The 12,110-nt window shown below is 48.3% G+C and overlaps 1 protein-coding gene across 2 annotated transcripts in view; it reads left to right on the top strand.

Annotated features, from left to right (window-relative positions):
• The first annotated feature begins 222 nt into the window (after positions 1-222).
• Positions 223-12,110, top strand: part of LOC117060066 (nectin-1-like) — a 127,238-nt gene continuing 115,350 nt past the window's right edge. Inside the window, exon 1 of one of the 2 annotated variants that reach the window (XM_033172157.1) lies at positions 223-1,059. In XM_033172157.1, the coding sequence (XP_033028048.1) occupies positions 978-1,059 (82 nt within the window). In that variant the 5' untranslated portion in view covers positions 223-977. The remainder of the gene's footprint in view (positions 1,060-12,110) is intronic. The other variant, XM_033172156.1, reaches the window with a different exon arrangement.

Genomic DNA, 12,110 nt, shown 5'->3' with positions numbered 1-12,110 from the left:
CTCTGCTCCAGCTCAGAGCAAGCCGAGGCTGCCCAGAGAAAGGGAGGCGCCTCTCGCCGGTGCTGATGTTGCAGCGAGGAGCTGCTGCTCTCCTCCTCCTCCTCCTCGTCGTCGTCCTCCGCCCTCTTCGCCGCTCCAGCCGCCTCGGAGTGCTCTCGCCAGTCCCATTCGCGGGGATCCGACGCCGCCGCTGCCGCCGCCTCTCCTCCTCCTTCCCGCTCGCCGTGGGGTTCGCCTAAAGCTGGGATCTGCGAGACATGGAGCTTGTTTGGAGCACTTTACGCCGCGCCGGGGCCCTCTGATCGCCGGGCGGCGGCAACAGCAGCAGGAGCAACAGCAACGTGTTCGCGGGATCCCACCGCGCTCGCTCTCTTTTTCCGTCCCAGAAAAGCCCCAAAGCCACGGGGGATCCGGCTCGGTGGCTGGCGAGAGAGGAGGGGGGAGGGAAGGAAGGAAGGAAGGAAGCGAGAGAAAGGAGGGAGAGAAAGCGGGGCAAAGCCGATCCCTGGTCGGAGGCTGTGCCGCCTCGCCGCACGAGGGGTGTCCGAAGCATCGGGAGATGACTTGTCGCCAGGATCCGGTCTAAGCAGCCCAGGAGGAGGCGGTCTTCTCCTTTCTCGCCCTCCGTGCGTGCCTTCTCGTTTTTGTGCCAGCTTTGGCCCCCGATCCCAGAGGAGACGACCGGACTGGGCTGGCCTTGGAGAGCGCAGGGGGCGATTGGCAAGCGGCTGCGTCGATCTCGGCAAGCAACTTGGGGGCGTGTGTGGCTTGATTTCCTCTGGTGGATATTGCACTCCCCCTTTAGCCCTTTCCAGGACCCGTAATTTTATTTTTTTAAAGGGCCGCGCTTTTTTTTGCCAGCGGATCCGATTGATGCTACTAGCGTGGGGGGTTCTTCGCTTATCAATCCGCACCTTCGGCGTCGCTTCGTCTTTGTTTGAATCGCCAACCAGGCAACCTAAGGAACTCTCTCCCCGATGGCCGGGAAACTGCAGAAGGGCTGGTTTGGGGGCTGGTGGACTACCGGAGTTTGCTTGACGGCGCTTTCCTACGTCCCAGGTGAGCGATCGTCTGAACAAGACGCTCTCTTCTTTTTCGTGCCTCTCATTAAGAACGATGGTTCTCCGGTGGAGCTACCTTGGAGCGTTTGGGTCTCTCTTATGTGTCTCGGGATCTCTGTATAGGAGACCGAGAAAGTTGAGCTGGGCATCTGGAGGAAAGGTTTGCCTCGGTCTGGAGCAGGTGATGGTGGTGGCACTATTTTGGCGAGAGGGTGGGCAGCTGTCCTGGTGGCATGGGGGAAGAAAGGGGTATGAAAGACTCTGGGCATTGGATAGGCTCGTTATGTCAGCGGGTGCCAGGCTGGCTCCTGCCAGCCCGTGCCTGTTTCTTTTTTTAAATAAAAACCCAGTTTTGGCCACCTTCGCCTGCTGAGTGCTACCCTGGCATGAGTGCTACCCTGGTTTTGCCAGAGCTCAGCAGTTGGGAAGGCTAGCTTGCTCCAGTATTGTGCCCTCCAACGCCCTAGGTGTGTTCTCCTCCTGGTCCAAAGTGTCAGGTAGAGAACGCATCCATCGCCCACCCTCGACAGAATACATCTTGGTTCTGATAGATGCCCAACCAGGGTACAGATGCCCTAATATACACCCTTTTCCTGCAACTCTCTCCTTTATGCCTGACTCTTGGTAGGAAGCAGAAAAGGGGAAGACGCTGTCTCTTGGTATGATCTTGTCTTTCCCCCTTTTTAATTTCCTGTGCCCAGCTGGGTAGCCGACCCACCTTGCCCACTCTTCCACAACTGAAAAGAGAGGGGGGGGGAAACCCTTCTTTGTGCTTTTGCCTGCTTTGCACGCAGTGGGTTAATCCAGTTGTGGATGGGGGGGGCACACACACACATCCCGAGAAGACACAAGGTGGCTGTGCAGGAGGATTCCTGGGGAGGCTGGAGAGAGAGGCTTGGAGGAAAAACGGGAAGTCCATGCCGATTGTGTGTCAGCTCCATTAATGGAAAACTGTCTTCCAGGAGGAAATCCAAGTGTGGCTTTTGGGGGAGGTCTTGCTGGGAGGTTTAACTCTTTGGGCTGTGGAGGCAATGGGCCGCCCTGCAAGGAAGATGTGCAAGTGTGTGTATCACTGCCCCCAGGTCTGCCATGCCCAGCTTGTCTTGCAGGGGTAGGAAGGGGCTGTGTGTGTGTGTGCTGCAGTGGGAGGGGTTGCCTTTTGGAGAGGGAACACTGCAGCGGGCAATAAAAGGGGAAAGATGCTCTGGGAGGATACAGCTGCTGCTGCTGAGCGTTCAGTTCCAGAAATGTGCAGGGAAGTGAGTGCCCACAGTTTTCAAGGGGCTGGAGAACCCAGAGGGGTTTTCCTTCTGCAAGCAGCTGGGTCGCTGGAGGAAAGCTGTTGTGGGAGCCTGTTCCGAGTCCCTGTTCACTGCTGGCTTTTTGGTGCCCGCCGGAGTGGCAGTTGGCAAAGAGGTCTATTGGCTTGGCTCTCTGTGGCGGTGTTGCTGCTGCTGGTACAGTAGGGGGCAGGCTGAACTGAGGCCTGAGGATGGGCGGAAGCTAAGGGGAAGGTAGGAAGTGGGATCCAGAGTCTTCAAAGCACAGAGCAGTTAACAGTTGGTAGTGACCCCATCCTTTCTCACCTAGGGCCAGCAGTATCTCATAGAAGGCGATCCCCAGGAACGAGCTGTGTTCATGGTGGAAAGGGAGTCTTTGCCTTGTAACTCCTTCCATAGAGGATTTTAAGCTGCTAGTCCCTAGTGTTCCTTGCATTGAAAGAGAGGCTGCTCTGAAAGCTGGTTTTCTTGGCCCAATCCCAGAGTTGTGCCGGGAGAAGAGGATTCAGATCATAAGTTTAAAATCTGAGGAGAGGGGGTCTGGGAATGTGATGGACTTCTAAAGTGGATGTTAGTTTTCCAGAGGCAGGTGCATGAATTAGGTAGTTGGGGTTTTTTTCTTTTCTTTTCTTTTTTAAAAAAGTATTTTGAACCTCAGGACTGGAGGCTAGCAGGTGAGACACTGGTGTTTGGGCGGGCTCTAATTCCATGCTCCCCAAAACTTCAGCAAATTTCTTCTGTAAACTTCGGTGAATGGAATCAAATCCATGAAGTAATCTGAGTGGGCTCTTACTTTCCAGATATATATATATATCTTTATGTCTTGGTAGCTTAATAAAATACTTAACACATGCACCCACGGTTTTGAAATACCAGACTCTCGCTCTTTCTCTCTCTCCATTTTCCTTGCCAGTGAAAAAGCATCAATATTATGCAAGCATACTTTCCGGGAATATTGTGTGTTTAAGAGCGGGGGTGTGGTGTGGGGAGTGTGTGATGTTTTTGTTCCAAAAGCTTTTAACTGTTGCTTCCTAGGCTCAAGAAATTCACTGAAATCTGCGTACTCAAACACACATGCATGGGTTTATCAATAGCTGAATGGGATGTCTGGGACCAGAATGCCACTTGGAATTTGAACTGCATATGTCAAATTTGAATAAAGTTCTCAGGGGTTTTCGCACAGTTGTTTGCAGAATCTTGAAGTGAAGGGTTTTCTGCTTGCAGATATGCATTCCGAGAATTTGATGGGAGCAAAGTATTACAATTCTATCCAGCCCATATTTAGTCATATGGATGTCACTCTTAAATATTCTTCCTAGCACCCAAATCTCCTGCTGCCTTTTTTTTGCATTTAGACAACACCATCACACATACATGGTGCTGTAAGTTTTATATGAGGAAAAAGTCCTTGCCCCAAGGAGCCTACAGTCTTAATTTTGATAGGCGGGTGTGGGGGAGAAAGAAGAGAGAAGTGGGGAGAAGCAAAGATAACAGAGAGTGACTGTGAGCAAGTGTAGTTACTTAGGTGAGCAATTGTTTATACCTATGTATTGGAAAGGTGTAGTTTGTATTCTGATATTAAAATAAATCTCACTTCCTTAGGCTTTTGTTTCAGTTGTGGATGAGGACAGAGGGTTTACTCCAAAGGCCTCATGTGGCTGTGCTGCAGCATCATGCTAGTCCACATTGTGCCACTTTGAGCATTCATTCATTCAGCCATGTGTCTCAGAGCACCATAGATACTGATGTCATGGTCTGTGGGAGTTTAGCTCACAAGGGCAGTTAAGACCACATCTGGTCTCAGGAGCAGAATTATATATTTCTATGGCATTTCCTGGTTATGATATGGCAGTTCATCTATTAGCTCCCTTCCTTGATTCCGGGGTGCGGTGGGAGGAACCCCACTTGCATTTCAAGAAAAGCCAGTGCTAGCAGCTCAGGAGAAAGAGACCTTTGCTTTGGAAACTTCCTGCAGCAGGGGTGTCCAGCAGTTAACAATAGCAAGGAGGTGATGCTTATATGCATGTGAATAAACTTGTGGTGTGGAAATCTTGCACATTAGGGAATGGGGGGGGGAAGGGAGAAGAGATTTAAGAGTGCATGGTTATTATTTTCATTTCTCTCCCAGGTCAAAAGCACACTCTTTTAACTCACCTTACTCCCCACCTCCACCCCTTATTTCCTGGCCTGATGCCCTGGACAGAGTGGATCTGCCTTCTCTTACCAGACGGGCTGCAATGGAATCATCCGGCTGTCTCTAAGTGTTTTCTCCGCAGTCTCTTTCATGTTGTTCATATGCATCCCTTCAATATGGGGATATAGATATATTACTCTCACTACTTCTCGGTTTTGCCTGCCGCTCCTTATTACAATATTTGCTTTTTTTCTCTTGTGCTAATAAAGGGGATCTATGTATATATATGCCATAAAAGTGATAGAAGATCTCCCTAAGAAAAGAGCAGCATCCTGTTCCGTAAATGTGCCCTTAGTATGGTCGGCTCAAGTACCCATTGCGGATCTTCCTTCTGCAATCTGTGATGCAACCTGCGTACTTTCCCTTCCCCTGCAGAGTTTATAGCAAGCTGTGGCACGTTTGGATGACTCGAGACGCAGGTCTGACTATTTAATACTCTGAAACATCCGGGAGTGGGGGTGGGGTGGGGTGCAAGATGACAAACCGCTCAGGGCTTCTGGGCACGATGCTCTTAAAGAGAAGCTTTTAAAAAAGATGAACAGTTTTGTTACTTGCCTGTCATGGAAATGGGTACAAAGGGGAAAGCAGCACTGCTCATTGCACTCGGAGCAGACCAACAGTCAGTCTAAGAATGTGTGGTGGTTTTGAAGACAACTGCTGCGTCTGTCTCGAGAGACAGTGGGCTGTTCATAGACTCATAGATTTGCAAGGCTGGGTGGGACCCAAAGGTTAATCACTGCAACCCCCTGCAATGCAGGAATCACAGCAAAGTTATTTCAATTAATTAAACTTACCAGTCGTTTGTTGCCTAAAAGATCTCCAAGTGACTTACGTTGCTACTTTCTGCTGTGTGCCTGCACCTCTCTAACCCACATTACAATTGGTTTTAATGGAAGTTGCTTTGGGCCACTCTGTGAAAACCATAATATCAGTGAATATCCTGGTATAGGTGATGCACTAGGAATTTAGGAGCAAGCCTGCAAAACCAAAGAAAGGGTCCCTGTGATTTAAAAAAGCCAGTATCATGTGTAGCAGAAAACTTCATCATCAACAGCAGTAAAATGGCAGAACGGAAGCAAAAAAGCAGATTCCAGATATTTTAAAAAAGATGGGATTGGAGTTCCTGCCTTGGTCTTCCTCTTTTAGCCAAAAGGACCTTCCAGCTAGGATCTCCCCTGGACTGTAAGACTCAATTGACAGCTGCATTTATTTCCTCTCTCCCCTCCTCCCTCCTTTGAAGTTGGGTTTACACATCCCTTCCAACACAAGTAGAGGCTTGTGGTGAGGCCTGGGCATGAGATGTGCTGAGTAAGGGAAACAGGCTGTCTCTGCATTGTGTGCACATGGTTGGGGGTCCGACTGACCCAGCAAAACAGTTAGCCTTAACCCTTGGAGCTTCAGAGTTCAAATCCAGCTCCTACAAGAGCTTGCAATCTTGCAGGGGAGAGTGAAATTCTCCACCCCAGTTTCCCTGGCCATCATTTTGAGGGAACCAAGAGAGGCCTTGCAAGGCAAGGTGGCAGTTGTTTGCTGTTGCTGGAGTTGTTATAAACTGCAAAAAGGAAAATTGTCACCTCCTTAGAGCCTTGGGAAAACGCTGGGCTGCAACACTAAATAAACACACTCTTTCAAGTTCCTGAACAAACCATAAGTGATTATCATCGGTAGTTAATTCAGAGAGATGCTGGAACACAGCCCTGCCTAGAAGCAAGTGCATTTAATTTTCAGCAAAAGAACCAGCTTTGCTTACTGATTGGTATGCGGAAAGGCACTCTGCACGTGCTCAGGGCCCATCCTGTATTATTATTATTATCATTACTTCCCATGTTCCAGGGCAGTGCCGAGGAAAGTAAAACAGGTTTAAGGGCTGATCCCCACCTCATGTTAATCCCTGATTAATATCATGCAGCGGTCAAAATAACACCAGGCCATGTCAGTGACGGCAGTGGGGTGTGTTACTGTCAGGGAGTCACTGGGAACTTTCAGCACTGTGCTCAGTTGGAAGATTATGGTTATTTATGTCATCCCAGTGCTGTGGCTTTTACAGCGTGGCATAAGCAGAAGACAGGTCCCTGCCCCAACGAGTTTACAGTCTGGATGTTGACAGAGGAGATGACATTTTAAAAGCCAGCTGGAGGAAGGTGCTGCTTTGAAGGATTCCCACAGACATCTGGGTGGCCACCGTGAGAACACAGCTGGACTAGATGAGCAATTGGCCTGATCCAACAGGTTATTCTTAAACAAATTCTTTAATAAGCACTGGAAGTTCATCAGGGAAGGGGCTCGTCTGGCCTCAACTGTTCCTGAGAACTGAGCCCACCATGCTGCTGGGTACGAGCAGTGTTTGAAATTAGCCAGGCGCCAGGCACATTTTGCACCAGCCTTTCAACCACTTTTGAGACCAAGTGAAGATGTCTGGGTGCCAAGATGTCACCTGACATCTCCACCATCTGGGGATCCTTGGACCTGGACTGATTTCACACACTAATGTAGAATTCTGTCAGTTATAAATTATCTGCACAATCAGAAGGAATTTTTGGATCCTGATTGCTTTTTCTGTGCAGCCTTAGCAGGAGCAGTCACCATCAGGGAAAAAAAAGGTTGGAATAGGCCAATATATATGTGGACTGTCCCTTGATAAAGTAACTTTTCTTCTTTAAGTTTTCAAAGTTCTTAACCTAGCTCAAGGTTGTCATCTGAACTAGCCAGATGTTTAACTGATAATCAATGACAGTCAGTCCATCATTTGAAAAATAAGGCTTTAGAGCCGTTTTGCCTCCAAATGGCAACTAGGCATTCCGTTCTGGTGACTGAAAAATTAGCTTAAGGAGCCTAGCTTATATATCCTGAGTTTCTAACACTGGTTAGGAGCCATGCATCTGAGCAATAGGGGACCACAAACAGTGACTCCCAAAAAAACCTCAGTGATTTAACAGGGATGTAAGAGATCTGGACCCGTTATTAAGGGCCTTGTAAATTAATAGAAGAAACTTGAACCCAGCCTGATAGTATAATGGCAGCTAGGGCAAGCTTTTGAGAAGCAGTGTTAGGTGCTGGAGATAGTCTGTCCCCATCAACCGTCTAGCCTCAGCATGTTATAGCAGCTGGAGCCTCTGGGCGAAGCCCAAAGGTAATGATCTCCTGTGCTCCATTTGAATTTCATGAGGTTCTCTAAGTATAATGCAGACATGATGCTAGTCCTGCCCTGAGGACTTAATGGTTAAGCAAGATGGCCAGGGCAGAGGTGAAGGGAGGTGGGACAAGGAACAGCAAGCCCAGGCCACACCAGCAAGGGAGGATGAGCTACCAATGCAGTGTGTGGAATTGGTGGAGGTTGTTACAGTCTAGGGAAGAGGGTTGGGAGGACAGTTTTGGAGGATAACTAGGATTCGGGTTGAGGGATGGAATTGGCAAAGGCTGATGCATGGTGAGAGTGGGAAGGGATGGCAAAAGGAGCCAACAGAAGGTTGCCTCCAGCCAGCCCAAACTAGGTATCCCTGGGATTTGCACATAGAAATTCTCTGGTTCAATTTGTGACTTTGCTAGAAGGGCTGCAGCTCAGTGATAGAGCTTCTGTGTTGCATCCAGAAAGTCCCATATTCAATCACGGGCATCTCCTGGTAAGACTAGAAGAGATCCCTGCACCAGAAGCACCAGAGAATTGCCACAAGTGATTGCCACCCATGTGGAGCACAATGGACTCAGTGCTCTGACTGTAGTTTAAAGTAGCTTCCTATGTTCTTAGGTAACAGACCTGGGAAGTGTGTTGACTGCTGAAACCCTAGAAAGCTGTACATCAGAGTAGGCCAGGCTTTCCCAACCTGTTGCCCCCTAGATGTTCTTGGAGTACAACATCATCCTTGAGTCCAACAACGTTTGACAAACAGCAGGTTGAGGAAGGTTGGGGCAGCCCATGCTGAGTTGGACAGGCCAATGTCCTGGCTCCACGTAAAATGCTTTCATGTGTTTTTGCATGTTCATTGTTAAGAGTAGTCTGCTCAGTTGGTCAGCCTCCCAAGTTGGCCAATGGATTTCAAGCTGTATTCTGCTGAGTCTTGAGGTTCTCTGGAAGCTCACCAGAGGTTTGCCTATGTAAAGATCTGTAATAGGGACCCATCTATCCAAAATACTGCTTGTTCACCATTATCAGTGCAGATGTAGAACAATGCCTAGTGTGTTCAAGGTTTTGCTCTGGGTTTAAATAGGGTGAGGTCAAGTGAAGACCGCTTTGAAAGGGGATCCATGGAGCATAAAGGCTATCCTTGGCTACTCCCCATCTTGGCTTCCTCCCACCTCAATTATCAGAGGCCGAGAGTGACGCTGCTTCACTCATATCCTGCTTGTGGGCTTCTCACTGTGGTACCTGGTTGGCCACTGTAAGAACAGGATGCTGGACTAGATGGGCCATTGGTCTGATCCAGCAGAGCTCATCTTAAGTTCTTATGGTTGCAGCTACTAATTTAGAGTGGGGTAGATTGTAGGCCCTTTGAGCAATCCCCCAGAATCCTCTGCAGTGAGCTAGAGATCTATTTCAGACTCCTTTGGAGTGCTGGACTCCTTTGGTAGATAAGTAGATGTGGAAAGACTACCTTAAATATAGAAAAAAAACTCTGTTGATATGACAACTGTGTCCCCCCCCCCTGCACACTCCAAAAACACAACTAGATGCCATTGTTTATGGGGTATCATTGAACATGTGTGTGTTCTGCTTCTCATGGGATTTGCTAGAACCCACTGGCCCTGGTGGAGCCAGAGGCAAATGTATAGACTTGAAGGGGAGCAAGTACTGGTTGGAACCAGAACAAACCAATGTGGTCTTGCCTCATCTTCTATAGTTGGTTCTCTGCTCTGGCTGATGGAGAAATGAACTTGAGAGCCGGACAAGCACCGAATCATTCATTTTCAAAAGAGGGCAACATTTTTAAGCGTTTGCCTAAACAAGGAGTGTATGAATGAACCCAGCAAGCGTTTGGAAACTTTTGCATCATGAAGGTATTCCCATTGGAGAGCCAGGGTTCAGCTCTTTGCTAAGCCTAGACTCCATGGCAAAGCCTGGTTTGGTACTTTGCCGTATGGGGAGAGAGAGAGAGAGGAAGAAGCAGAATTTGACCCAGCTGCTGAGCGAAACCCACCGAATCTCATTGGAAAAATGCACCATCCCATTGCATTTTTGCTTTTTTCATCTGAGATCCCATGTGCAAGGAGACAAGGCTTGGCTGGTGCTTGGAGAATGGATAGGAGATAAGGGGGAAAAGGTGGGTTTTTTGTTTTGTTTTTTAGTGGGCATGAAGAAGCAGCCTTTCTTGGAACGTTGTTCCTTGGCTAAGGACCGCCAGTGACCTTGGCGAAGTCTGGAAGCTGTGTCCCAGGCTTCATTCTGCCTTGCTCACCCAGGAGCTTGCTACATGGTTATTATTTTATTTCGGCACTGCCATTAATCAGCACTGAAGGCTCCCGCGGGCATCGTCTTGCACCCGAGCTGAGTCAGAGGAGGAACCGGAAGATCTAGCTCCCGAGTGACCTGCTTTCCCAGGCCTGATCTAGCCAGTGGCACCTCGCCTCCCTCTGTCTGCTGCTTTCCCGCTCTCTCTTGCGGGGAAACAGGGGCTGTGTAATAAGCCAGATAGCGCCCCATGGGGTGCGGCATACAAACCTAGATAGAGAGAGGAGATAAGCAGGGAGAGGTTGCAGAGGAGGCCAGGAGGGAACAGACATTGGCTGCGCTTCAGTGAAACAGCTGTAGCCCCGGGCGAAAAGAGGTTCGGCTCAACAGTGCTGTGTCATCGAGATATTCTGGCCTGCATGGGTGCGCCACCCTGGGTGGGTTAGGCCCAAGATGAGGGGTGGAACAGAGAAAAGCCCCCTCTTCACTGTATATTTCAAGCAGCATGGTGCCACGTTAAACAGTCATGGCTTATCCCAAAGAATCCTGGGAACTGTGGTTTGTTACAGGTGCTGAGCATTGTTAGGGGATGCTTCTTCCCCTTCTAGAGCCACAGTTCCCAGAGTTCCCTGGGAAGAGGGATGGATTATTAAGCCTTTCTAGGAGTTGTGGCTCTGTCATGGGAACAGGGGGTCTCCTAACAGCACTCTCAATTGTAAGTTTTTGAACTGTTCTAAACCCTATTTTAAATTATTGTAACCTTCTGTGGGACTTTAGGGTAAAGGGCGGGTTGTTATTATTATTATTATTATTAATAATATTAGTAATGACATTCATTACTTTCTTTGTTTTATACTGCACCATTGGTGTGAGTCTCATTTTACAGAGCGCAAAAAGACAGCACCCTGCCCCTAGGACTTTGCAATCTCAGTTTCAAGCGTGGGAAGCAGCAGCAGCGGAGGAGAGAGAGAAAACTGGGGGGGGGGGGGATGAGGGATGAATGTGCTTCGGTGCAGTTGCACATTCGCAGGGCTTATTTTTTGCTTGGGATGTGCATCTGCAGATGGGATGCATTCGCAGGTTTACAGCCCCTCCATCCGAATTCAGCGGATCCTGTTTCCTGGTCTGCAGGTGCTTAGCACCTGGTGTTATGGCTTGCAGCCCCCTCCCTTAGCAATGTTTGTTTATGGGGCTGTGTGCGTGTGCATGTGTGTGTGTGTGTGTCTGCATGTGTGTATACTCTTACATCTGTTTGCCATTCTGCACGAGGCAAAACAAGATCCATTAGAGCGGAGGGGAATGGAGGAAACGCAGCAAGAGACGTGCTACTTTCTAATTAAATAATAGAGGAGGGGAAAACAGCTCACTTACTCAACAGCATCTGAAATTTGCCGAGCTCGGGAATCTCTTGCTGTTGTGGTGCCACCCAGGCAGTGGCTCCAGCATGGGATTTGCATATTGTGGGAATGAGGCCAAGCGCCACTATTCGATTCCTTAGGTAGAATTCAGTGTATGTCCAGTTGGTGAAGTGTTTCCTCGTAGTATAGATGTGGGGGGTGGGCGGGATTAGTTTGGATCATGTTTTAATGCAAAGCTCCCTAATTAGCATTTTTCGAACCAACATACCAACCCAAATGCTGCTGCCCTTAAAGATTTGCCCTTCTATGAGTTTTGTGATGCAGTTCTCTAATAATAATAATAATAATAATAATAATAATAATAATAATGTTTTTATATGAAGGGGAAGTGTGCCCACAGTTAGTGAAAATCATGGCAGAAATGCATTACATTGGAGAAACATGTTTGCCAAAATGCACATCATATGCGAAATGCATCCACAATTAGGATTTTCCATGCAGGCTTTTGCAATGAAGTTGGCAAACAGAGTTCGAGAAGGGGAAAGCGAAACTTTAGAAAATTAAGGAACTGAGAGAAATGGAAACTGACAGATTCACTCATCATATGTTACATTTTTTTCCCCAAGTGTAAAAAGCAAAAGTGTAAACAGGAGAGGAAGGAGCTGGAGAAAATATGGGTGATTACAACATACACATCAATTGCAATACAGGACTGGCGACGACAAATCCAGAACAATTCTTCACGTCGTGCATCAGCATTGACAAGGGATAGGCCAATAGGCAGCCAGTTTGTGGAACTGGGCTGGGTTGGTTGTCATTCCAGTTGAGCCAGCC

This window comes from Lacerta agilis, chromosome 15, assembly GCF_009819535.1.
Source record: "Lacerta agilis isolate rLacAgi1 chromosome 15, rLacAgi1.pri, whole genome shotgun sequence".
Taxonomy (NCBI): Eukaryota; Metazoa; Chordata; class Lepidosauria; order Squamata; family Lacertidae; genus Lacerta; species Lacerta agilis.
Note: the sequence above shows the minus strand (reverse complement) of the source record. Positions and strands in the feature narration are given on the sequence as shown.